At 44.4% G+C, this 25509-nt stretch overlaps 1 protein-coding gene across 1 annotated transcript in view; it reads right to left on the bottom strand.

Annotated features, from left to right (window-relative positions):
- Nucleotides 1-2577: 2577 nt before the first annotated feature.
- Nucleotides 2578-25509, bottom strand: part of PLPP2 (phospholipid phosphatase 2) — a 74880-nt gene continuing 51948 nt past the window's right edge. Inside the window, exons 3-6 of the mRNA XM_082243173.1 lie at nucleotides 18786-19060; nucleotides 17438-17495; nucleotides 15188-15364; nucleotides 2578-3334 (exon numbers count right to left, since the gene is read on the bottom strand). Coding sequence (XP_082099299.1) covers nucleotides 3206-3334; nucleotides 15188-15364; nucleotides 17438-17495; nucleotides 18786-19060 — 639 coding nt within the window. The 3' untranslated portion in view covers nucleotides 2578-3205. The remainder of the gene's footprint in view (nucleotides 3335-15187; nucleotides 15365-17437; nucleotides 17496-18785; nucleotides 19061-25509) is intronic.

Consider the following 25509-nt stretch of genomic DNA (forward strand, 5'->3'; position numbering starts at 1 on the left):
AGAGGTGATCAAATGCCCCCAAAAGAAAGCTCTATTTGTGGGAAAAAAAAGGACATCAATTTTATTTAGGTACAGTGTCGCGCGACTGTGCAATTGTCCGTTAAAGTAACGCAGTGCCAAATAGCAAAATATGGCCTGGTCACTAAGGCGGCAAATCCTTCCGGCCCAGAAATGGTTAAGCTTTGACAAGAGAACCTGGAAGCTGATTGGTTACCATGCACAGCTGCACCAGATTTTGCACTCTCCAGTTTTAGTAAATCGATCTCATAGTGTGTGTCCCCCCCCCCCCCCCCAATATCTGCCTGGAGTTCAGCTTAAAGGCTCATTCACACAGTGAGGTTTTTCCACACTCAAATGCTATTCATCGCCATTGCACATTGAAAAGCAATTGTTGTGGTGTGAATGGGGCACATACAAAACTGCAGTAAAATGCAGGCATGTAGCATTTTACCACAGCACGCTGACAGGCACTGTACTGTTGTGTAGAGAAATGAAAACATTAAAGGACACATACAAAAAAAAAAAAAAAAAAACGTACGTTGTACTGTTTTTCACTGGAATTTACACCACTAGCTGTTCACGCCACACTGTCTTGTCTGAACGTAGTCTTAAGCTGGCCAAACAGAATCGTTTTTTCCATCCACATAAGCAAGGTCGATGGAAGAATGCTGTCCGCTACTCTATTGTATTCTGACAGCAGTGACTCCATCGTTTTTAGAATACATCGATCAGCGCCTACAGGAATGAACATTTAGCAACAGTCCAGTTCAAGAGGAGTCAATTATTAGATCGACCTATATTGAACAAGAACAGCCATAAATAGATCGAGATTTGACTGGTCCCTCAAGAACTGGATACATTTTGATCCATCAATGGCCAAGCTTTAGAGCCAGATATGGCTTAAACCTAACTTTATAATAAACAAAAGATCCCTATCTCCGCACAACAGTAAACATTTTTGTTCATAATGAAAAGACATAGCTGTTAAACTTTCCATTCAGGACTCCTAACTAGAGAGCAATTGTGCCTTGGTAGAAAAATTGAGCTATATGAGAAACAACTGCTTTTGTGTTCTAAGAAGCTTGTGTCAGCCAATAAGAGTGCACAAATAGGACTTGCTGGTTTGAAAAAAACCTGTTCAACATACTACATGAGAAAATGTAATTTTTACAGTATATGCTCCAGGGGTTTTTTACCAGAAGCATGCAACTGCAATTATGGTATTGGGTCAGTGGCACATGAAAGGAGGTCAGGAATGACATTGAAGATGCATCCTGCAAGGCAAAGTCAGAAATGGCAACTCTCATTTTTGCCCTGCAAGGTTTCCCGTAACTAATATTTAACTTTGAAGTGGGTCGATACTTTCAGTTGAAGTTGAATTGGTCATATACATCTAAAAACTACACAGATGAACTTATCCACTGTGACTAGAAATACAGGTTCCTTGCATTATAAAGGGTAAGATTTCTCACCCAAAGGTGACCCAAGGGGATAATAAGATCTTTGACGATTAGAAACACTCCCCACACCAAACAATCCTGATTTCTCTTCTCACTGTGCACCGATTACTGTACCCACTTATGTCTTCATATACCACTTATGCAGAGTTGTAAAACAGCCCGATTGTATTGCAGCACAACAACAAGTAATTGTCCCTCTTCGGGGAGACATCAGGAAGACTATAGCCACCATTTAACGGATAATGGTCAGAGAATGTGTTGTATTTTTTCAAACTGAAGAAGAAATTCCCCTGAGATGTGGGATTTTAAAGGCGACCTTAACATCCAATAACGGGTACAACTATGTATAAAAGCATATATTTTATTGAATTAGCTTACAAAAGGCATTGGCAAAATGTGACATGTAGGTACAAAAACAAAAAGCAAAATGGTTAAAAACTGTCAAACATAACAAAGACACTAAGTGAATGCCTGAATTCCCTGTAATTCAGGCATTCACTTAGTGTCTTTGTTATGTTTGACACATGTTGTTAGCCGTGACTTTGTTTTTAACCATTTTGCAATTTGTTTTTGTACCTACATGTCACATTTTGCCAATGCCTTTTATATGCTAATTCAATAAAACATATGCTTTTATACATGGTTGTACCCGTTATTGGATGTTGTTAAGGTCACCTTTAAAATCCCACATCTCAGGGAAATTTCTTCATCATTTACACATGGGATGATGGCAACCTACATCCAGACACACACGACTGGACAAACTTTGTTCTATTTTTTCAATCTGCTTATAGGGTGGCAAGGAGCTTAGAGTGACAGAGTAATTGAAGTAATGAATACAGGGGCGTGCACGTTCAAGGTAGACATGAGGCATGCGCACAAGTTCTTCAAACGGGGGAAAAAAAAAAAAATCATACATACACACACACACTGGCAGGTAAGAGTTACAAAGCAACACATTAATAAAAGCAGAAATGTTGCACCCGTTCACAGCCAAATGAGGATGGGTTGATTGCTTTATTTACAGGCCACAGACTTGGAGTATAGTACATACACAGTTAAACCCAATAAACGTAATATTTACACGTGTTAGGGAAGCTCTTTTTCCTTCAACCTCTCCCCACAGCTCCATAGGTTCTGGTTATTCCTTTGAAAGTGGAAAGGTATAAAGCAGTGGTTTCAATTCAAGTCACACACATACTCATTCTATGTAAAAAGAAAGGATAACTGCTCTACTGCATGATCTCTCCTACATATAGAAGAGAAGCAGTCAGATTGTACACATCAGAAGAACACAAAATGGACCAATGCACCCACTATGATGCCCAGCTCATACCAACCTTTGGCGGGTAGAGAGTAGGGAAACAATCACTCAGAATGCCTACATGGCACACATACAGATTTTCATATTGCACACTGAGCTTTAATCTTGCTCATTCATTTCATAACAAATTGAAAAGATACTTACAAAACATTCAATCTTATACACAATTCAAATATAGAGATATCAATATTTCTCTCTTTATACATAAATTTATATAAAAAGTTACTTTGGCTTTTGTGCTGAAAAAAAAGGGATGGTCACAAATTTTCATTTAAAAAATCCAAACGTGTCTCTTCTAGGAAAAACCCGCACGTTCTGTCCATTAGCCCCTTGAAGCAGCCAGCTGATGTAGACACAGGCCTTCTAGCCAGGGAAAGCTAAACAGTTAAGTTGGTGCAGCTCAGAGGGGCAGAGAAAACTCTCATGATCCCAGGTATCCAAAGTGATTCTGGTCGGTTTCACACAGTTGAAGACTTGGTTTAGTCTCAAGAGGGTCTTTGGTACACTGGAGAGGTGGTCTGACTTTGAAAAAATCAGACACATAATGCACCTGTGGAGAAACAAAATAGAGAAACCAATAAGAAAAGTGGACTGATATGAGGGAATTAAGGCCTCATGCACACTAGACGTTATCAAAATGCCAGTAGAAAGCTGTAGGAATTTTTCAGCTTTTTTGCAGTAGCGTTTTTCAGCTTTTTTTTTAGCAAAACTATACTCCCACAAAAGCTTATGGCTCCAAAACACTGATTTTTCAACATTTTTAAACTTTTATCAAAGTTAGATTGTTTTTACAGCTGAAAAACTCCTCTCAAAATCCACTATTTTTTTTTTTCCAGCCAGAAAACGCCCAGCTAAAAACTGTTGATAACAGCCAATGTGTGCATGGACACATAGGATAGATAACATGCTGGGGAGTTTACTGGCTGCAAAAAGAAAACTTCTGATGCCAAAAACAGCAGCTGTAAAAACATCCAGTGTGCATGAGGCCTTAAAAGAAAGACAGACTTTTAGACATTTTTCCTAAATCTGCATGTTTGAGGTAGACTTTACACTGTAAGAATACAATCCTCTGCCTGGAGTTAAACTTTAAATTTCACTTACTAATAGGCTGAATTCATTCTTAAATGGGATTTTTGACTTACCGTAAAATCAAATTTCTCTGATGTTCACTGATGGACACAGCTTCTGATATCCATAACAGTTGGGTTATACTGCCCCCTGCAGGAGTTTGGCTACGCCCATGGGCAGTCCCAGGGGGTATACTCGCTCTCTCTGCTATAGGGCACTCAGTTTAGTTACAAGCAGTGTCAGAAGAATTACAACTCCACAGAGGGGAGGGTGCTGTGTCCGTCAGTAAACTTTAGAGAAATGGATCAAAAATCCCATTTTCTCCGTCGTTCATTGACGGACACAGCTTCTGATCTCCATAACAGTTGAGACGTCCCAAAGCAGCGTTAAACATGAGGGGTGGGAACAGAAAAAAAAAAACCAATTCCCAAGGCTAAACAGTAGCCAACCAGACATTTGGGACATCCCTATAGTCTCTGACTAGATGGAGCTGCGCCTGCTGTCGAACTTCAGAGAAAAGGATTTTTCGGTAAGTTCTTACAAAAATAGTTTTCTCTATCGTTCATCGACAGGTGCAGCTCCATCTAGTCAGAGACTATAGGGATGTCCCAAAGCAGTATATTCACGAGGGGTGGGAAGACAATGCAAACGGAAATGTAACTCCCCAAAGGCTAAACGTAGTCAACAAAGTAACATGGTGCTCAACCAGGAACAACTGTAGCTCACCCTGAAAACACAATACACCCTCAAAGAGGAAAAAAAAACAGTGCTCTTTACACAGCAGCCTGCAAAACCTTGCAGCAAAAGGAAGTGTCCGAAGATGCCAACACGACTATTTTGTAGAATTTCGTAAACATATGCACAGATGACCAAGTTGCCGACTTGCAGCACCCACGCCTGATGCCGAAAAGCCCAAGAGGCACTCGGCGCTCTTGTAGAATGCGCCTTCACCGGGAAAGGAGGAACCTGACCCTTCAGTGAATAAGCCTGTACTACCGTCTGCCTGATCCATCTGGATTTGGTCGCCGCAGAGGCAGCAAATCCCTTACGAGATCCTTCGGTAAGCATAAAAAAAAAAAGAGCGTCCGATTTTCTAAAAGACTCCGTGGTCTCCAGATAGACCCTGATCCCCCGAACCACATCCAAAGAGTGCAACGCAAATTCCTTAGAATGTTTGGGCTTAGGGCAGAGTGAAGGCAACACATTCAGATGAAAATCAGAAACAACCTTAGGAAGAAACGACTGATTAGGTCAAAGTACCACTTTATCCCTGTGTATCACCAGATAAGGTGAGCGGTAGGACAACGCCACAGTTCAGATACTCTGCAAACGGAAGTGATGGCCACCAAGAAGGCAACCTTCTGGGACAACGAAAGCAGAGAAATCTCCTAAATGTTCTCAAAAGAAGGCTTTTGAAAAACAGATAATACCAGATTGAGGTCCTACGGAGGTAGTGGGAACCTTCTCAGAGGAGCCATATGGCGCACTCCCTGTATAAAGGTACGAATCAAAGCATGCGTAGCTAACGGGCGTTGGAAATATATAGCCAGACGACCCTTGGCCTTCGATAGTACCCTAAGCCAACCGCTGTTCAACTCCTTTCGGCAGAAAGGCCAAGACCCTACTATCGAAAACAAGCGAGGGTGCACCTTCAGTGATTCACACCATGAAATATACAATTTCCACATACGATATATCTTCCTAGAAGTCGACTTCCTAGCCTTCAACAGCGTAGGAATCACAGAGTCAGAAAGACCTCTATTCTCTCAACACCTGGCTTTCAACAGCCATGCCGTTAAAGCCAGCGACTGTAAAGCAGGATGGAAGATTGGACCTGAGACAACAGATCTTCCCTGAGAGGAAGTCTCCAAGGAGCATCAGCGACCAACCTTACTAGGTCTGCGTACCAACACCGATGAAGCCTGTCTGGAGCCACCGAAATGGCGGGAATCCCTTTCACCTCCATTCTGCGCAAAAGCCTCAGCAGGAGTTTCAAGGAAGGAAAGGCATAAATTAGCCGATACTGACTCCAAGGGGTCACCAAAGCGCCTGTGGCATTGGCCAGAGGATCTCAAGACCTGGCTACGAATCTCTGAACCTTCTTGTTGAGGCAGGAAGCAAACAGATCTACCTCTGGAGTCCCCCACCCAACACACATGAGATGAAACACCTCCGGTGGCAGGGACCACTCCTCTGATCCAACACCTGATGATTCCAGTAATCCGCTTGCCAGTTCTCCAAACCTGGAACATGTACAGCAGAGAAGGCTGGAATAAATTTTTCCGTCCAGGCCAGAATCTTGGCCACCTCTTTGGCTGCCAAGACACTCTTGGTGCCCCTTGGTGATTGATGCAAGCCACAGCCGTGGCGTTGTCTGATTGTCCGGTTCAGATTCAATCTTGCAAACGAGTCATCCAATGGGCAGACAAAGCTTTATTGCTCTGAGTTCCAAAACATTTATCTGTAGTTTCGACTCCGCCCCAGCTCCATAGGCTGGCGTACGTGGTCACCACCGTCCAAAACAGAAGGAAGGACTTGCCCTGGCATAGTACTGGAGACTGGATCCACTACAACAGAGCAGACATTGTGTTGTGGCTTAACCGAATCAAAGAGTCCAAGGACTTTGGATCCTTTTTCCATTTGACAAGAATCTCCCTTTGCAAAGATCTGGTATGGAACTGAGCAAACAGAACCGTCTTGAAGGTTGATACCATCAGACCCAAGGCCCGCATACAAACTCGAAGAGAGGACAAATTGTTCGCCAACAAAAACCGAATCGCCTACTGCAACTTTTGCAGCTTGTCCGGGGGAAGAAACACCTTGGCCAAGGCTGAATCCAGAGTCAAGCCCAGATAATCCAGTCTCAAGACCAGATAATATAGTCTCAAGACAGGTGTCAGCGTGAATTTCTTGAAATTGATGTTCCAACCGAAATCCTGCAGAGTTCCGACAGTGACCGTCAGATCCCCCAACAAGACTGAAGAAGAGTCCGCTCTCAACAGGAGATTGTCCAGGTACCGCAATCCCCTGCTGGCGCAGCAACGCCAATACCGGTGCTAAGACCTTGGTAAACACTCTGGCAGCCGAGGCGAGATCAAAGGGTAACGCCATAAATAGATAATGCTCCTTTGTGTAAATAGGGATGTGTTGATATGCGTCCTTGATATCTATGGAGGCCAAGAAATCTCCCTGGTGTAGTAACGCCACTACCGTGCTGATGGATTCCATCCAAAACTTCTGTACCCGCACAAAGTGGTTCAGGGCCTTGGGATCCAGGATGGGATGCACCTTGCCTTCCTTCCTGGGCACGGTGAAGAAGTTTGAATAAAACCCTTGAAAACATTCCTGAAAAGGAACCGGTACAACCACTGCTTGCGACAGCAAATTGTGTACTGCCCCTCGCAAGTCCCTTAACTGGACTGGGGATAGTCAAAGATTGGACGGGAAGAACCTGTCCGACAGGCGAGACCAGAATTTGATCTTGTACCCAGATTGGATCAGTTTGTGAACCCATTTGTCCTGAATCAAGAAGGTCCAGAGTTTCAGAAATAAAGACGTCCCCCCACCCCAGAATCGGGTGAGGGCGCCCCTTCATGCAGACGAGAACTTGTCTGCAGGTCCAGATTGGCCGGTCTTTGCTTTCCCCCGACCACGGCTTCTTGGAACCCCCAGAACACCGGAGGCACGAAAAAAAAAAAAAAAAAAAGTTTATGAGCATTAAAGGAAGGCCCTCGCCTAGGACGTGGCGCCTTGCCCTTAGAGGATTGGGGAAGATGCGTGCTCCTTCCCTCCGTGATACCTTTGATCAACTCGTCCAGAGAGCATCCAAACAGCCTTTCCCCTAGGAAGGGAAGATCAGTTAAGGCCTTTTTAGAAGCCTGGTCTGCCGACCAGCTTTTCAGCCACACCATGCCCTAATAGCAATCCCCCCTGCCGATGCCCTGGCCACCAACAGGGCTGAATCCAGGGACGCATCACACATGAACTCCAGGGCTTGAGCCAACTGGTCCAGTAGTTTCAACACCGCAGGGTGGAGCCGTTCAGCTTCCAAGTTACTTTTAGGTAACTTCACCCATTCCATAGCAATCTGTGCTACCAAAACATTCACAAAGTTAGTCTTTAATATGTGACCTATATGTGCTACCACGTGTAAATGGCGGGACAAGGATTCCACGGGGTCTGCAAAAGTTGGAGACTCTTCACCCAGTACCAGTAGCTTTATTCAACCTGGACACTGGGGGAATTCACTTTTGGTGGTACAGTCCACCTAGTGGACACTGCCTCCGCAAAGGGGTAACGGCACGCAAAACGCTTAGGCACCACTAACGTGCTTAATGTGCCGCCATTGTTCGTCCACAATAGTATGAAACAATACTGGGTAAGGGAACACCTTGCCAGATTTACAGGATTTGCGGGAGCCAAAAGACACCTGCGTACCTGGCGCTGTGGGTTCATCAGCTAATTTTAAAGTTTCCTGCACTGAAACTATCAGATCTTCCACCAAAGCGCAATCCCACGCAGCGGCTGATGAGGACAGGTCCTCTTCACCGTCAGAATGCGACGACACCGACCCTCAGGGTGATCATGTCTATCTCAGAGTCCGAAGACCCTGCAGATGAAGGTGAGAGCGGAGGGCGTTTGCTGCTAGCAGCACTAGCAATGACAAAATCTACCTTAGACATAAAATTTTGCAAAAAAGCTGCAATCTATGGCTGAGACGGAGAATCAGAAGGTACCACAATCACTCCTAGGGGGTCTGCAGGTGAAATATTATCCTGGGACTCCATGTTACACTTTTTAAAATAATTAGCCAGTCTCTATGATTAGCCAGTCTCCAAAAACGCGGTCCCACTGCTATTAGTGCGGGCTCACAATCCCTGATTATTATAAGATAATCCTTTATTGAAGTGAATGAAAAAAAAAAAAAAAACGTTACCAGACCATAGAAGAGACTTCCAGCACGATCTGCACAAAAACGAAACTGACAAAAACTGACTGTACAGGACTGTACAGGAAGAGGAGGAGAAAACTCAGCCTGTAGATTTTAAACAACCATGCTGCATGCCTGTCCAGCCTATGGACCTAAGGAAAATGGCCGCTCATGCATTCTCAAATATGGAATTATAGAAAATGGCTGCCCATATAAACTAACAGGAATATAAAAATCATGATCCACAGCAAAATGGTGGCCCCCACGGCGCGCCATGCAGTCTTCAGGACCCCAAAAGGGGGCTCAGAACAACAGGCATCAGAAGGTCCCTGCCCAGGGGCCCACACAGGACAAGTCACATCCCAAATAAGCGCCACAACGGCCGCATTATTACCCCCCCAGGTAAAAACCTGCTAGAGGAATGCCGAGGGGTACAAAGGACTAGTCCTCTGAGGTGCCAGGGGAACTGAGGGAGCCCTATTCCAGGGAAGGGCCCACGTCTGCCCCGAGACCGCCAGGGTTTTTTGGGGGGGGACAATTTAATCACCATACCACGGTACCAGGTGGACGCCAATCCTGAAACAGATCACCTCCCACCCGGGATAAGGGAAGCTACAACTCAGGGCGTTCCAGGTTGTGTGCATCCCAGCGAGACGATCCACTCGCAGGCTCGTCCCCATCCAGCGAGGCCTAGTTCTGGACTATAACCTGCTCACGCTCGCTGGCCAGGCTGGGAGACCTTAAGGATCTAGATTATCCAGTGCGAAACCTCAGCCGGCTGTTGCTTGTAGTTCCCCTGGATCTTGGTCCTCAGAAACTAACTAGTGAAAACGAAAAAAAACAAACTAACAAACTTTCCTATAATAGCTTAAGGTTAAGCTTTTTTCCTGCCTAGTGCCTATTCCTGATAGGAGGAGCATAGCCCTATAGTCTGACTAGATGGAGCTGTGTCCGTCGATAAACGATAGAGGAAAAACACCTGGCTACGCACATGGGCCGTCCTCAACTAGTATCATATCCCCCCCCCCCCTCTGCTCTAGGTAATCAGTTTAGTAGCAGTATTAGAAGTATCATAACTCCATAGAGGGGTGGGTGCTGTGCCCGTCAAACTCAGAGAAATGGATTTTACGGTAAGTACAAAAATCCCCTTTTCGCTTTAGTTTATCGACGGACACAGCGCTCCACATATCATAACTACTCGAACATCCAAAAGCTGTGCCAAAAGGAAAATGAGGGGTGGGGAAAATAACCCAAGGCTAAACATAAGAGCCCTTAACCAGGACACAGGAGCCCCGTCTGAACAAAAAAAAAAAAAAAAAGGTTTAAAGAAAAAACACCCCTCAAGAGGGAACAGCCCCTCTTAAACAGCAGCCTGCAAAACTTTGCAGCCAAAAGAAGCATCCGCAGAAGAATTTTTTCAAGGCATGCACTCCAGTATAATGCGCTGTGACAGGAAAAAGTGGAACCTGACCTCTAATGGAATAGGACTGAGTCACCGTCTGTCTGATCCATCTGTAGAAGGTAGCCAAAGAAGTGGCCAGCTGTTTTGTTGGTCCGCCCGTAACCACAAAAAGTGAGTCTGACCTCCGAAAAGACTCAGTAGCTGCCAGATACACCCGAATCGCATGAACCACATCCAAGGTATGCAAAGCAAATTCCTTGGGATGAGCCGGCTTGGGACACAAGGAAGGCAACACAATGTCCTCATTTAAATGTAAGTCAGACAACTTTGGGCAGGAATGATGGACAGAGACGAAAGAACCACTTTATCCCAATGGACCATTAAATAGGGACTGCGACAGGATAATGCCACCAATTCCTATACCCTGCGGGCCGAGGTAATAGCTACCAACAATGTCACCTTCTGGGATAATGTTGGCAAGGGAATCACCCGAATATTCTCAAATTGAGGTTTCTGGAGAACCGAAAGTACTAAATTTAAATCCCATGGAGCAACGGAGATCCTATAGGTGGAGTCACATGTCAAACCCCTTGAATGAAGGTACGAACTAAAGAGTGTTGTGCTAGGGAGTTGCTGAAAGAAAAGGCCACACACCTGGCCCTTGATGGTACTGAAGGCCAACTTCTGGTCAACCAGTGTTAATTTCGTCAACTAAAACGTTTTCGTCGACTAACACAACTAAAATGGCATTTTAGTCTTAAGACTAAAATACGACTAAAACTAAAATGGCATTTTAGTCAAAAGACTATAACTAAAACTAAATCGAAATTTGCTGCCAAAAATTAACACTGGTGCATGTTCAAAGCATAAATAATAACATATTAGATTTTTCACTCCAGGACCAGCAGTAGTATATAATGAGTTTGGAAATTGTAGAGAAATGCTTAAATAATGCATTACAAATTACAATTGAACTACACCCATTTGATTATAGATGACTAAAATGAGTTTTAGTCGACTAAAATGTAGGGCGTTTTAGTCGACTAAAATATACTGGAGTTTTAGTCGACTAAATACGACTAAAACTAAAACACTTGCAGAAGACTAAAATAGGACTAAAACTAAAATGCCATTTTAGTCCTAAGACTAAGACTAAAACTAAATTGAAATTTGCTGCCAAAATTAACACTGTGGTCAACGCCGTTGAAGAAAGGTTAAGATTCGAGCCACAGAAAAGGATCTAGGATGAGTGCCAATCGACTCACACCAAGAAATGTATGCTTTCCACGTACAATGGTACATTTTGCTGGAAGACTACTTCCTCGCCTTCACCACAGTAGGGATCTCGGACAGACAGACCTCTATCCCTCAGTACCTGGCTTTCAACAGCAAAGCCATTAAAAGCAGCGACTAAAGCAGGATGGAAGATCAGCCCTTGGTACAACTGGTCGTCTCTGAGAGGAAGCCCCCAAGACGTTTACAGCCACCAGGATGATTGGAAGGACCTTGCTCTGGATTCCTCGCAGGAACTGCGGAAGAAGCCTTAGCCAATGATACTGGTCTTACCGTGGCCCTTAAACGCCTGTGGCGTCTGTCAGAGGACCCCGTGACCTCGTCACGGACTTCGGTATCCTCCTGTGGAGCCAAACCTGCTAAAGGAGCTGCATGTAAGACTGTGCAAACAAAACTGTCTTGACGTTTGTGCGGAGGAAGGAACACACTGGTCAGAAAAAGAATCAGACCTTTTTATTTTTCTATGGGCTGAGAAGGAGGGCCCCCGTCTGCGGCAAGGCTGTGGCAATGCCGAACCAGCCATAGTAAACATGCCGTGTGCCACAGCCTTCGATTTCTTGTCAGCCAGGTCCTTAAATGGACAGGGATTCCTCTACTGGGATCATGGTTGCTTTATACAACCTGGAAACAGGAGGGTCCAACCACTGGTGGACTTGCCAACTTTTTTAAAAGACTCCTCAAAAGGGTAACGTACAGCAAAACCTTTGGGGACCACAAAGGGTCATTTTGGTTGTTCCCATTCCTTACAGGAAAACCTGTCAAAATAAGGCACATAAGGTAACACCTTTGGAGTACGATGCGACTTGTGCGTACCAAACGACACAACCACGTCCGTGGCTACATCAGCCTCCGTTTTTAAAGTCTCACACACTGCAGTGATCAGTGCGTCTACCAGCGATTTTTCATTCGCTGCTGCGACCATGGAGGAATCATCCTCACTATCAGATGATCAGGGGGTGTGATATTAAATCCCCCTGGATGGAACGCAACCATGGTGGCATTAGGCTCAGAACCGGATGAGACAACCTGAGCAGGGGAAGGTGGGGGACGCTTACTCCTGAGCCTTTTCCCACATGCCACTTCCACCAGGGACACTAAGGGACTGCAGGACCACCATCAGTGCAACCATGGGAAGCTGGGGTTCCGAGGGACCTGCTACCTTCATAAGGGTCAGTGGGGAGAGAGAGAAGAGAGAAGAGAGGAGAGAGAGAGAACCGGGACCCCACAAAGACTCACCCTACCGCACGGAGGAGCGCAGATTCAAGCCCCGCATGATCATGGACGCTATCCCTGCTCATATATCCCGGGCACAGGAAGAGGAAACTAAGGAGGAAGAGCTTCGGCATCTCCACGAGGCTTCAGTTGTCTCAAGCATCTCCCAGACTAAACACTGAAGCATGCTGCCAGGATCTTTCCTGCACCCTCTGCAAGGGGACCTGCCCCTAAAGGTAGGACACACGTTTAGGGGAGACTCTGCTGTGCACCCTGCACTGGTCTCTGCACTGGGACCCCCTGCACTATATCCACACTGCAAAAAGCAGGGTATGCACCTAGGTGTCTCCTACACCTGGACCCCTTTCAGACTACCAAGGTGGAACACACACTATTCCAGGACCCTTACAGAGTGGGGACAGCGGGAGAGACCCCAGGGAGGGAATTCTCTGCTCTAGGACTCCCACCAGATTCTAGGTCCAGACAGGGGGAATGGGAGTAGGGTAAGCCCTGCTTAGTGAGGGATTTAAGAATGTGAGGAGAGAACCCGCAGGCAAGTCCGACCGTCCCTCGCATCCACCCCAAAGAAAACCACCAAAAGGGGAGAGGAGGGACTTACCCTTCCATGGTGCGGGTAATGCTCCAGACAGGTCTCCTCGCCACCAAAGCAGGGGAGCTGTTGGACAAGGGACCGCTGCGACTCCAGCCTGGTTGTATGTGACCCTGCAAGATGTTTAACTCCTAGGCCAGCCTCTGTCCTAGCGCATAGCTGCGGTCTGCACGCGTTTGCTGGCTGGGGGGGACCATTGGATCTAGATTTTCCAGCCCGTCGCCCAGCCTGGCAGTTGATTGTAGATCTCCAGAGAGAACAAAACAAAAAAGGTGTAAGGAAGGAGAAAATTTCTAGGACCAGAGATCCCAGCCGGGAGCCTAGGTTCTTTCTCCTGACTAGACAGATTAAAACTGATTACCTACAGCAGAAAGAGGGTTATATACCAGATGAGGATGGCCGATGGGCGTAGCCAGGTGTTTTTTGTTTTGCCTAGTCCTACTCCTGGAGGAGGCAATGTAACCCACTAGTTATGATTTATGGAGCGCTGTGCCTGCTGATGAACATAAGAGAAATAATATATATTTACTAATTTTATATTCTATATATATCTTTAATCCTCTTTAAACATATTCACTTACTGATGCTGTATGTTAATATCAATTGCCCAAATGGGAAAGGATGGAGGCGGCAGACTTGCCCATACTCTCAGATTCTAGGTGAGCTATCAAGGGGTGCAGCTTCACACAAAAGAAATAAGCAAAATAGTATTACATATATATGTATAAGAGTTGAAGTTTCCCAGCTTCCATTTTTCCCCCATAATAACCTCTGTCTCTCACCATATATTATGTATGGGTTAGTCCTGTCAGCATCCTCCGTGGCTCCAGCAGTTGTACTGCCAAGCCGCTAGCTTTATATACCCCTTCTGTTCGGTCACCAAGCTGACTCACGGCGCATGCCACAACAAGTTGGCCGTGTGGACATTCCGTCGCTTGGGGTGCCGCAGCGCCACCCCTAGTTGGATGTCCGGGGATAATGCAGCATCCGTAGGGAAATCTATCCCTCCGTTGCTGCATATGTGTAGATGGATTATAACATAGTACATCGGCCTCTCTGATAGGGGGACTGGATGGTATTAAGGCAAAACTAGATGTATTTTGTTTGCTAGCCTAATAAAAATCAGAACTGATAACTAAAAAGTTAAACTGGAAGGAAGGACTGTATATTTGTGGATAAAGACATGAGGTAAGCATGACTTTTGGACGGAACTCATATGATTATATATTATATATATATATATATATATATATATATATATATATTACATACACACACATTCATATATAGATATATATACACATTTACATACCTTTCTTGAAAAATATTTTTTTTGCATATGAAAAATGTATGTAAAATGATAGGAAATTCTTATATTTGTATGTTTTATATAAAAGCACATTTAAGAATTGGGCAACACTCCTCCAGAAGAAACATGTAGAGGAACAACAGTGTAGCCTATATAGAAGAAACAATAATTGCTGTGGTTTGCTGTATATGGATAATATGTTTTTAATGTATGTAAAATAAAAAAATATTTTTTTATAAACAAAAAATTGTGTCTTGGCACCATAAAAATCCCAATATATTTTGAACAATAATGAAGTTCATATTAGGGATGCGGTGTAGAAAAAAGTCTTAAGACAAAAAATGTACCTTAATGCGCATCTATAATTTAAAAAGTATATTATATATATATATATATATATATATATATATATATATATATACATATACACACACAAATATATAAGGATTTCATAAACATTAAAGGCATAAAAAGTAATGACATAACAGAGCAGAATCCTATATTATATATATTTAAAAAAATTTGTATAGTTCATACAGTTTATTAGGCTTAAGTTCTGAAAGACAAGAACAGACTTACCGTGAGCGTGGCAACAAGGGCTCCTTGAAGAAGTCCCACCAGAACATCACTCCAGTGGTGTTTATAATCAGAGACACGTGTATATCCAACATACAAGGCAAAGGACAAGAGGAAGAATTGTACTGTGGGTCTCAGAAGACGAGCCCACTTTCCACACAACCGGGCCTGGATATATAACTGGGAATAAAAAGAATATTTTCCATTAAAAGAGCTTAATGTAAAGAATTTAATTTGACAATAACCTATGGCCTAGGAAAAAAAAAAAAAAACATTTTCTCTGTTAAAAAAGGCCCAGATGTAAAAAAACAGTCAAACCTGCATTTACATATGACTTTAACCTTGTATGAGCTCGTTGCAGTCCATTGTAAAGCAGAGCTCAGATTGGAAGAGGAAGAAGCAGTACATAGAGCTCATGAGTCTGCTGCTTTTCTTTTTCACTGTCGAGTCACAGGCTGGGGGAGGGACAAATTTGAGAAAAAGCAGGGCCTCTACCCTACCAAACAGAGCTGTGCTCTGTGAATATCCCGACTGGATGGACAGAAATACAACTCTTTTGGCAAGCAAAAAACCCCCGTATCTATTTAGCATTTAGCAGCCTCTGCTTGGGGTTGAAATTTAAATTTCACTTACTGATAAGCTGAACTATATACAGCTCATTCAAAACTTAATTTACATTTCTTATTGTGAATTGAGGCCAGGTTCAATCCCTGCCAGGTGGTTTAATGTCTAGGGGACCTTAAAAGAATTTGCCCTACCACAGCTGTTAAGATTAGGTTCAGCTTTATGCAAAAGAGCAATGTCACCTGATCCTGCTTATGACAGTTCTGAACCCAACCATCTTCAGAAATACGGTACATTAATGGACTAATCCTACCTGAGTTTCTTTGAAATAAAGGATTTGGCTATAGTTAAGACCTTCAAATAAATGAAAGATCCATAAAGAAATTTAATTCTCAGGTTTAAAAATGAAGATACTTTTTCTCTTGGTCACATAACAAAAAGCAGTGCACACAAAACAAATAATGTACCTCCACTGTATGGCTCACAATCTAGGTTACAGAGTGTTTCTGTTTATTACTTGTCAAGACATTTCACAGGTGTACATGTAGTATTTCTAAAATGATCTTTCCAAAAACAAGAAGTAAAATTTCCGAACAGAATATTTACAGAAAAGACACTGAAGCTACATTAAACCGCCTAAAGACCGCCCAATAGCAGTTTTACTGCTACAGGGTGTGTCTCCTGTGCAGAATCACGTATATATACATAATTCTGCACTTCCGCCTGCAGGGGGCGCACGAACGCCGCCCCACTTCTACTGTGATTATTCACAGACGGAAGCAGATCTGCAGGTGCCGGGCACTGGATGTCCGCCAGCACCCACCAATCATCGTTAAAACACACAACAGGGATCTGCCTATGTAAACAAGGCAGATCTCTGTTCTGACAGGGGGGAAAGAGATGGATTTTGTGTTCCTGCAAATCAGGGATAAAATCCATCTCTTTCCTTATTGAAAGCAGCACACATATCATATAAACACTGGCTAGACACAGTTAACCCTTTGATCGCCCTAGAAGTTTAACCCTTTCCCAGCCAGTGTCATTAGTACAGTGACAGTGTATATCTTTAGCACTGAACCCTGTAATAATTTTGCTGGTTACTGCAGTGTCAGTTAGTGTCCGATTGTCCGCCGCAATATTGCAGTCCTGTTATAAGTCGCTAACCACCATTACAAGTATATAAAAAAAAAAAAAAAAAAAAAAAAAAGAGGACGACTTCCATAAATATATACCACGGTTTGCGGATACTATAAGGTTTAAGTTAATCAATCAATATACGCTTTTTGAGATTTTTTTTTTTTTTTTAGAAAAACATGTAGCAGAATACACATTGACCAAAATTTTAAGAAATTTGATTTTTTATTCTTTTTTATTGGATGTTTGAGTGCAGAAAGTAAAAAAAAAAAAAAAAATGTTCTTCAAAATTGTCAGTCTTCTGTTTATAACCCCCCCCCCCCCAAAAAAAAATAAAGGCAGTGGCAATCCACTAAAAGAAAGTTATATTGTGGGGGGGGGGGGGGGGGGAAGGCAAATTTAATTTGGGTACAGTGTCGCTTAATCACACAATTGTCAGGTTGTAATGCAGTGCCATATCACAAAAAATGGCCTGGTCATGAAGGAGGGGAAAATCTTGTTGAGGCCAAGTGGTTATTGTATCATAAGAGCACATATAGCTGCAGGCATGCTTACCGAGAGGAACAACATGCAATACATTCCAAACGAAGAGTGTCCAGAATAGAAAGACAGCCTGAAAAAAAAAAAGAAAAGAAAAATAATTAAAAAGAGGAGTTCCAGCTGTGGAAAAAAAAAAGATCAAAAGCAAGCAGCTACAAATACTGTAGCTACTGACTCTTAATATATGGACACTTACCAGCCCAGAGAACGAACCTGCAATGTCGGCACCCCAGCCATTTTTTGGATTGGCTGCCAGGTGCTGCTGCCTTTACAGCCGGCACCCTACTGCGCATGCGCGAAGCGCGCTGCGCATTCTGATTGGCTCAGCGGCGCGGGAAGGAGAAACTGGTCGGAACTTTCGAGTGACGGCGCCGCGGCGCTGTCTCCTGGAAATGGGGAAGGGTACTTGTCAAAAACCGGTACCAGTTCCCCTCTCCCTCCTGAAAGGTGCCAAATGTGGCACCGGAGGGGGGAGCAACCAAATGAGCAGAAGTTCCACTTTTGGGTGGAATGCCACTTTAAGAACACTCATGATCTTAAAAACTAATATAAATGCTGCTGATGATTGCACTATGGAGGTGGTGCAAAATCCCATAGGGGGAGAGATTATGTGCAACCTTCTGTCACATTCATGGATGCAGAAATACTACTCCAGGTCCCAGTGAACTCGTTAGGATATCTTTTGGGTATCTTACCGGTTTACTTGACAGAAGCTGAAAACACCATCGTTTATACTATGCAACGTGCACTGTATACTATACAACGTGTAATATATAAGTGCTGTATTTTGCCTGTACTCGCTTTGTTAAAAACTCAAATCGAACTTGTGTGAAAGACGTTGAAAACACAGGTTAAAAAACTATTTGGAACCAGTCCTTACCCCCCTTCCCATTTTTCATCTCTCCTGTAACGGGCTCCTCTTCATTCAGAACCCACACCTAGCGTTAGATTTAGGGGAGCAATTCCCACCCACATCTGAAGTGTACTTTCAGCCCCACAGTGACTGTTTCTAATGGATAATCAGTGCTAGTACCTAGCCTGCAGGATTGCAGGACATTTGTATGGTCTATTATCCACAAAGCCATTTTTTGACTTCAGAGCTGCTTCTGTAACAAGATCTTTAGTATTGTGAATTAGGTTTTATTTTTTATGCCTGAAATATTTGTTTTTAATGAATCAAGCATTATTATCAAAATTAAGTGACTCACGTGGCGTTTAAAATATGCAATAACTGCTACCACAAGTGCTGCCTTATGACAACAGATTTCAGTATATGTAATAAAAAAAAAAAATTAAAACAAACCAAACTGCCAACTAAAGTAACTGTTTATTTAAACAAAGTGATTTTGTTTATGTCACTCACCTTGACTCTGTCACATTGGCATGGCTGCCCCGACATTCAAATTCTGCCACATATGAAGAGCAGTTAATCGTTTTCCAGTCAGGGTCACACACAGCTATAAAGTTGGGACGTGGTCGGCCTATCATGTACTTGGCTAGATCTGTGAGAGACTGACTGACAGAGGCACCAAACAGAAATGTTCCTATCACCTTGTAGAGGGCAGCCACATAATTATTACACTCTGAGCGGGAGTACAGGCGCTTTGAAAAGACCATATACATTTCTCCAGAAGTGATCTGTGGAAAAAGAAGAGTCATGAAATTCAATTCTCTGTTGTGGACAGGGAAACCTAATTTGTACTCACTAAGGCTCCATTCACAAAACGCATGTCATACTTGTGGTGGCACCCCAAACACAGGAAACAAACACACAAGCTGAAAAGCAGCAAAACCCTGCACCAGCTACTTTGCCAAGTGTAGGGCAGCATAATGAAATCAATGGGCTGCCCTATGCGTGTCACGTAAGACAACATGTTTTACATTGCTGGTGTGAATCTGGCCCTAAAGATGAAGGCCCATCAATATGAATTTTACAATTACCCTACAACTAATCTTCTAATTGACCATAATACCCAGTATCTATAAAATTAATTTAGCAAAATGATCTATTTAAGACTAGCAAATTAATGTCCAAAAAATTAAAAAGGAGCAAAATAACTTCATATTATACTTTTAGACCCGGTTCACACTAGCGCGACTTGTCAGGCGACTTGGTCGCCTGACAAGTCGCGGTGGGTCGCCTGCCATAGATTAGCACAGGACCCGTTCTAATAGGAGCGACACAAGTCGCTCTGACTTAGAAAAAGGGTCCTGTACTACTTTGGGGCGACCTGGAGGCGACCTGCATAGACTTCAATGATATGAAGTCCGTGCATGTCGCGCCGAGGTCGCCCCAGCAAGTAGCGTCGCCCCTATGTGAACGGGGTCTAAAGGGAAACGTGTGCTGAGAGAGTATGTAGGTTGCTACAGCTGACCTAATAAAAGTTCTAGTTACCTGGCTGTCAGGGACGGACTGACCATTCAGGCACTACCTAAAAGGGACCAAGGCCAGTAGGGGCCCCATCACAGGCACCTGGCAGAGAGAAGACAAGGGAAAGGGAAGGAGGTTGAATCTGCTTCACCCACCCCCCATATCCCTCCTTGTCCACCCACACTACTACACCCAGCATACAGTCAGTGCTGCTGTGCCTGTGAAGGGGATTAAGTGGGTGGGGAATTTGAAACCAGTAGCAGCACTACACCGAGAATCCAGAGGGCAGCCTTGCGAGTAACAACTGTGATGGAACTCATTGTGTGTGGGATATGGGTGCTACTGAGTTTCGGACCGCCTTCTGCCTACATGATATGGTGCATAGGTGAGCCCTTATCACAGTGCTGGAGGGAAGAACATAACCAAAACTTCACATCACTGTATCTGTATTTTAAAAAGGGGTATTGTATTGATAGGATAACATGTGGGGAAAACAGTTATGAGGGGGGGGGGGATCTTGAGTGGTTATAGTGCTAAAGGTGTCAGGGGCATGGAGGGGTCACAGTGAGAGGGGCATAATAGGTGAAGGGTGTCGCAGTGCGGGGGAGATCGGGGGGAAATGGGTAGAGGAGTGACAGTATGGAGGTTAATGAGAAGAGCAGGTCACAGTACAGAGGGTATGGGGGGGGGGGGGGGTTGGGTAGAGGGGTTACAGTGAGGGGGCATGGGGATGGGTAGAGGGGTCACAGTTACCGTCAGGTTGAAAAAAAGACAAGTCCCATCTGGCTCAACCAATAAAACAGTAAAGAAACCCCAACCATACAATCCCATATACACAATCCTATACCTGCAGTTGATTCAGAGGAAGGCGGAAAAAACCCCAGCAAAGCATGATCCAATTTGCTACAGCAGGGGAAATAAAATCCTTCCTGATCCCCCAAGAGGCAATCAGATATTTCCTGGATCAACTTTACCTATAAATATTAGTACCCAGCAATCTAGTGAGCTAGTCAGAACCACCTCTGGAGGGAGTCTATTCCACATCTCTTACGGTGAAGAAACCTTTCCGTATTTGGAGAGTAAATCTGTTTTCCTCTAGACATAAAGAGTGCCCCCTTGTCCTCTGTGTTGACCTTAAAGTGAATAACTCAATACCAAGTTCACCCCTTATGTATTTATACATGTTGATCATATCCCCCCCCCTTAATCTGGTGACATATTAGAATGTGCCGGTAGACGCCTTTGATGTCGATAGAAGCGAAAAAAACCCTGATGTAGGGACGCCACTACAGCAAATGTACTTCATGCGGAACTTCTGTACCTGCACAAAGTAGTTTAGCGCCATGAGGTCCAGAATTGGATGTACCTTGCCTTCCTTCCTGGGAACTGTAAAGAGGTTTGAGCAAAAACCCCTGAAAAAGTCTTGCATTGCCCAAAGAGACCCTGTAAGCCAGTTATGTCCAAAGTCCGGCCCGCGGGCCAGTTGCGGCCCGTCCTTTAGTTTTGTACGGCCCCCTGAGACACTGCTGACTTTTGTCAATGCCTCCTAACATCCCCGCCCCGATGCCATGGCTCGGGGGCGAGTCCCATTCCGCCCCCCCCGCAACTCTCGTTCTGCCCGGCGCCGCCCACTCTGGCGCGGGAGTGTAGAATGCATTCTCTCCTTCACCGCACACAGCCACCTGTAGGAGCCGAGCAAGGATCCTGGGGAGTTGACCGAGGAGATGTCGCTTCTACAATCCTACTGCCTGTTTCTGTAAGTGTGTGTTTGTGTATTTGTGTGTGTGTGTATGTACAGTGGGTACGGAAAGTATTCAGACCCCCTTAAATTTTTCACTCTTTGTTATATTGCAGCCATTTGCTAAAATCATTTAAGTTCATTCTTCTTCCTCATGAATGTACACATAGCACCCCATACTGACAGAAAAACACAGAATTGTTGACATTGTTGCAGATTTATTAAAAAAGAAAAACTGAAATATCATATGGTCCTAAGTATTCAGACCCTTTGCTGTGACACTCATATATTTAACTCAGGTGCTTTCCATTTCTTCTGATCATCCTTGAGATGGTTCTACACCTTCATTTGAGTCCAGCTGTGTTTGATTATACTGATTGGACTTGATTAGGAAAGCCACACACCTGTCTATATAAGACCTTCCAGATCACAATGCATGTCAGAGCAAATGAGAATCATGAGGTCAAAGGAACTGCCTGAAGAGCTCAGAGACAGAATTGTGGCAAGGCACAGATCTGGCCAAGGTTACAAAAAGATTTCTGCTGCACTTAAGGTTCCTAAGAGCACAGTGGCCTCCATAATCCTCAAATGGAAGACGTTTGGGACGACCAGAACCCTTCCTAGAGCTGGCCGTCCGGCCAAACTGAGCTATCGGGGGAGAAGAGCCTTGGTGAGAGAGGTAAAGAAGAACCCAAAGATCACTGTGGCTGAGCTCCAGAGATGCAGTCAGGAGATGGGAGAAAGTTGTAGAAAGTCAACCATCACTGCAGCCCTCCACCAGTCGGGGCTTTATGGCAGAGTGGCCGGACGGAAGCCTCTCCTCAGTGTAAGACACATGAAAGCCCGCATGGAGTTTGCTAAAAAAAACACCTGAAGGACTCCAAGATGGTGAGAAATAAGATTCTCTGATCTGATGAGACCAAAATAGAACTTTTTGGCCTTAATTCTAAGCGGTATGTGTGGAGAAAACCAGGCACTGCTCATCACCTGTCCAATACAGTCCCAACAGTGAAGCATGGTGGTGGCAGCATCATGCTGTGGGGGTGTTTTTCAGCTGCAGGGACAGGACGACTGGTTGCAATCGAGGGAAAGATGAATGCGGCCAAGTACAGGGATATCCTGGACAAAAATCTTCTCCAGAGTGCTCTGGACCTCAGACTGGGCCGAAGGTTTACCTTCCAACAAGACAATGACCCTAAGCACACAGCTAAAATAACGAAGGAGTGGCTTCACAACAACTCAGTGACTGTTCTTGAATGGCCCAGCCAGAGCCCTGACTTAAACCCAATTGAGCATCTCTGGAGAGACCTAAAAATGGCTGTCCACCAACGTTTACCATCCAACCTGACAGAACTGGAGAGGATCTGCAAGGAGGAATGGCAGAGGATCCCCAAATCCAGGTGTGAAAGACTTGTTGCATCTTTTCCCAAAAAGACTCCTGGCTGTATTAGATCAAAAGGGGGCTTCTACTAAATACTGAGCAAAGGGTCTGAATACTTAGGACCATGTGATATTTCAGTTTTTCTTTTTTAATAAATCTGCAATCATGTCAACAATTCTGTGTTTTTCTGTCAGTATGGGGTGCTATGTGCACATTTATGAGGAAGAAGAATGAACCTAAATGATTTTAGCAAATGGCTGCAATATAACAAAGAGTGAAAAATTTAAGGGGGTCTGAATACTTTCCGTACCCACTGTATGTGTGTATTTGTGTGTGTGTGTATGCATGTATTTATGTATGTGTGTGTATGCATGTATGGAGCTGACCGAGGAGGTGTCACTTCTAAAGTCCTCCTGCCTGTTTCAGTAAGTGTGATTTTATTCATAAAGTACTGATGCTTATTATTTCCTATATATATATATATATATATATATATATATATATATATATATATATATATATATATATATACATATATACATACACACACACATATTTTGTATATATATATATACACATATATGTGTGTGTATATATGTATGTGTTAGGGATGCACCGAAATGAAATTCTTGGCCGAAGCCGAATAATAATGAAATGCTTGGCCGAAGGCCGAATACCGAATGCGGTGTTTCGCATTTTTTCCATTTTGCCAATTTTTAGGGGGCACGCTGATGGGCACATTTTATGTTAGGGGGCACTCTGATGGGCAAAACAAAACATTTAAATCAGCGTTGCTCTTAACATAAAATATGCCCATTAGCGTGCCCCTTAACATAAAATATGCTCATCAGAGTGCCCCTTAACATAAAATAAGGGGCACGCTGATGGCCACATTTTATGTCAAGGGAGCACTCTGTTGGGCACATTTTTTTTTCTTTTTTTTTTTTAAGGGGCACTTTATAGGGCACTCTAATGTAATGAGCATGGCAAGTGGCAACAACATATGGCAGTCTGCACACTAATGCTTGTGCAGCTGCCAGCTACCGTATTCTCCCCCAAATGTGCTCAGCTCCACATCACATACCTGAACTGCAGCCAGAGCCAAAAGCCGCAAACAGGGGGGGCGGGGCGTGGACCTAGTGTGAAGGAGCCGCAGTCAGGAGCAGGGGGGCGGGACGCGCGCGTGACGTCACACCCCCTACCCGCGGCCGGACAGGACACCGGCGGCGTGTGAGAAGGGAGCCGCGAGCCGCAATGAGGAAGGTGAGCGGTCAGGGCGGAAGCTGACATTGTTCGGCTCAAAATTATTCGGCCTTTTGACTTATTCGGCCGAACGCCGAAAGTGCTATTTTCTCTATTTTCGGCCGAATAATGTTCGGCCGCCGAATATTCGGTGCATCCCTAGTATGTGTGTGTATATTTAATTTTAATGGTTCAAATGTCAGGCAAAATGGTCGGCCCTCACGCATGTTCACTTCATAAAATCTGGCCCCCTTTGAAAAAAGTTTGGACACCACTGCTGTAAGCGATCTGGGGACAAGTGCAGGTTGCAAGGGAAGAAGCCTGACCGAATAACTTTGTGGACCCACTCGTCCTGTACCAGGGAGGTCCATGTATCTGGAAACTAGCGAAGACGTCCTCCCACCCCAGATATGGGCGAGGGAGCCCCTTCATGCAGAGGCAGCCTTGTTCGCAGGTCTGGAAGAGTCCGCTTGTAGCTTGCCAGATCAGGTCTTCTTGGAACCTTCAGTGGAGGCCCTGACTTCTAATCCCTTGTCTTGAGATCCGAGGGAAGAAAAAAACCTCATGAGCCGAAAATGGCCCACGTCTACGACGGGGTTTCTTGTCCTTGGTAGCCAGCGTAAGAAAAGTACTCTTCCCCCCTTTGAGACCCTTAACTATGTCATCCAAGGAAGCTACAAACAGGCGATCCCCTGCAGGGGGGAGGATCAGATGGCCTTCTTAGAAGTCTGGTCCGCAGACCAGCATTTCAGCCAGATAATACACCGAAGTACCACTGCTGATACAGACAGCCTAGAATTTAAAGGATCTGCATCCAAAGAAGCATCACAGATAAAAATCTACCCCTGGATCAACTGATCCGCCAGCTCCGCAAGACAGAGAGAAGATGTTTCCCCTCCAGGTCCCGTTGTAAAGGTTTAGCTCACTCGGTCATAGTTTGCGACACCAGGGCAATAGTAAATACCGGCCTAAGTGCTGAACCAGCCACAGCAAACATATGGCGGGCCAGAGCCTCTGCCCTCCTATCAGCTGGATCTGTAAAGGCAGCTTTATTCAACCTGGAAACCGGCGAGTCCACTACAGGTGGGACTGTCCACCTTTTAAGCAGTTAATCCTCATAAGAATACCACAAGGCAAAAACACTTCGGAACCACTGCGTTTTGGACAACCCCACTGTTAAAGTGGAGTTTCAGCCTAAAATGACACTGTCCATCTTCTTGTGCCAGGTCACCTGAAAAACAAATGGATAAACGCAATTTTTTTTTTTTTACTTACCTTGGATTAGAAGAAAATATACTTACCTTACTTCCTCTTCCTCCCTCTGCGGCCACGGCCCGTCGTCACTTCCTGGCTTG

The sequence above is a fragment of the Pelophylax lessonae genome (genome assembly GCF_965119305.1).
Source record: "Pelophylax lessonae genome assembly, chromosome: 1".
Classification (NCBI taxonomy): Eukaryota; Metazoa; Chordata; class Amphibia; order Anura; family Ranidae; genus Pelophylax; species Pelophylax lessonae.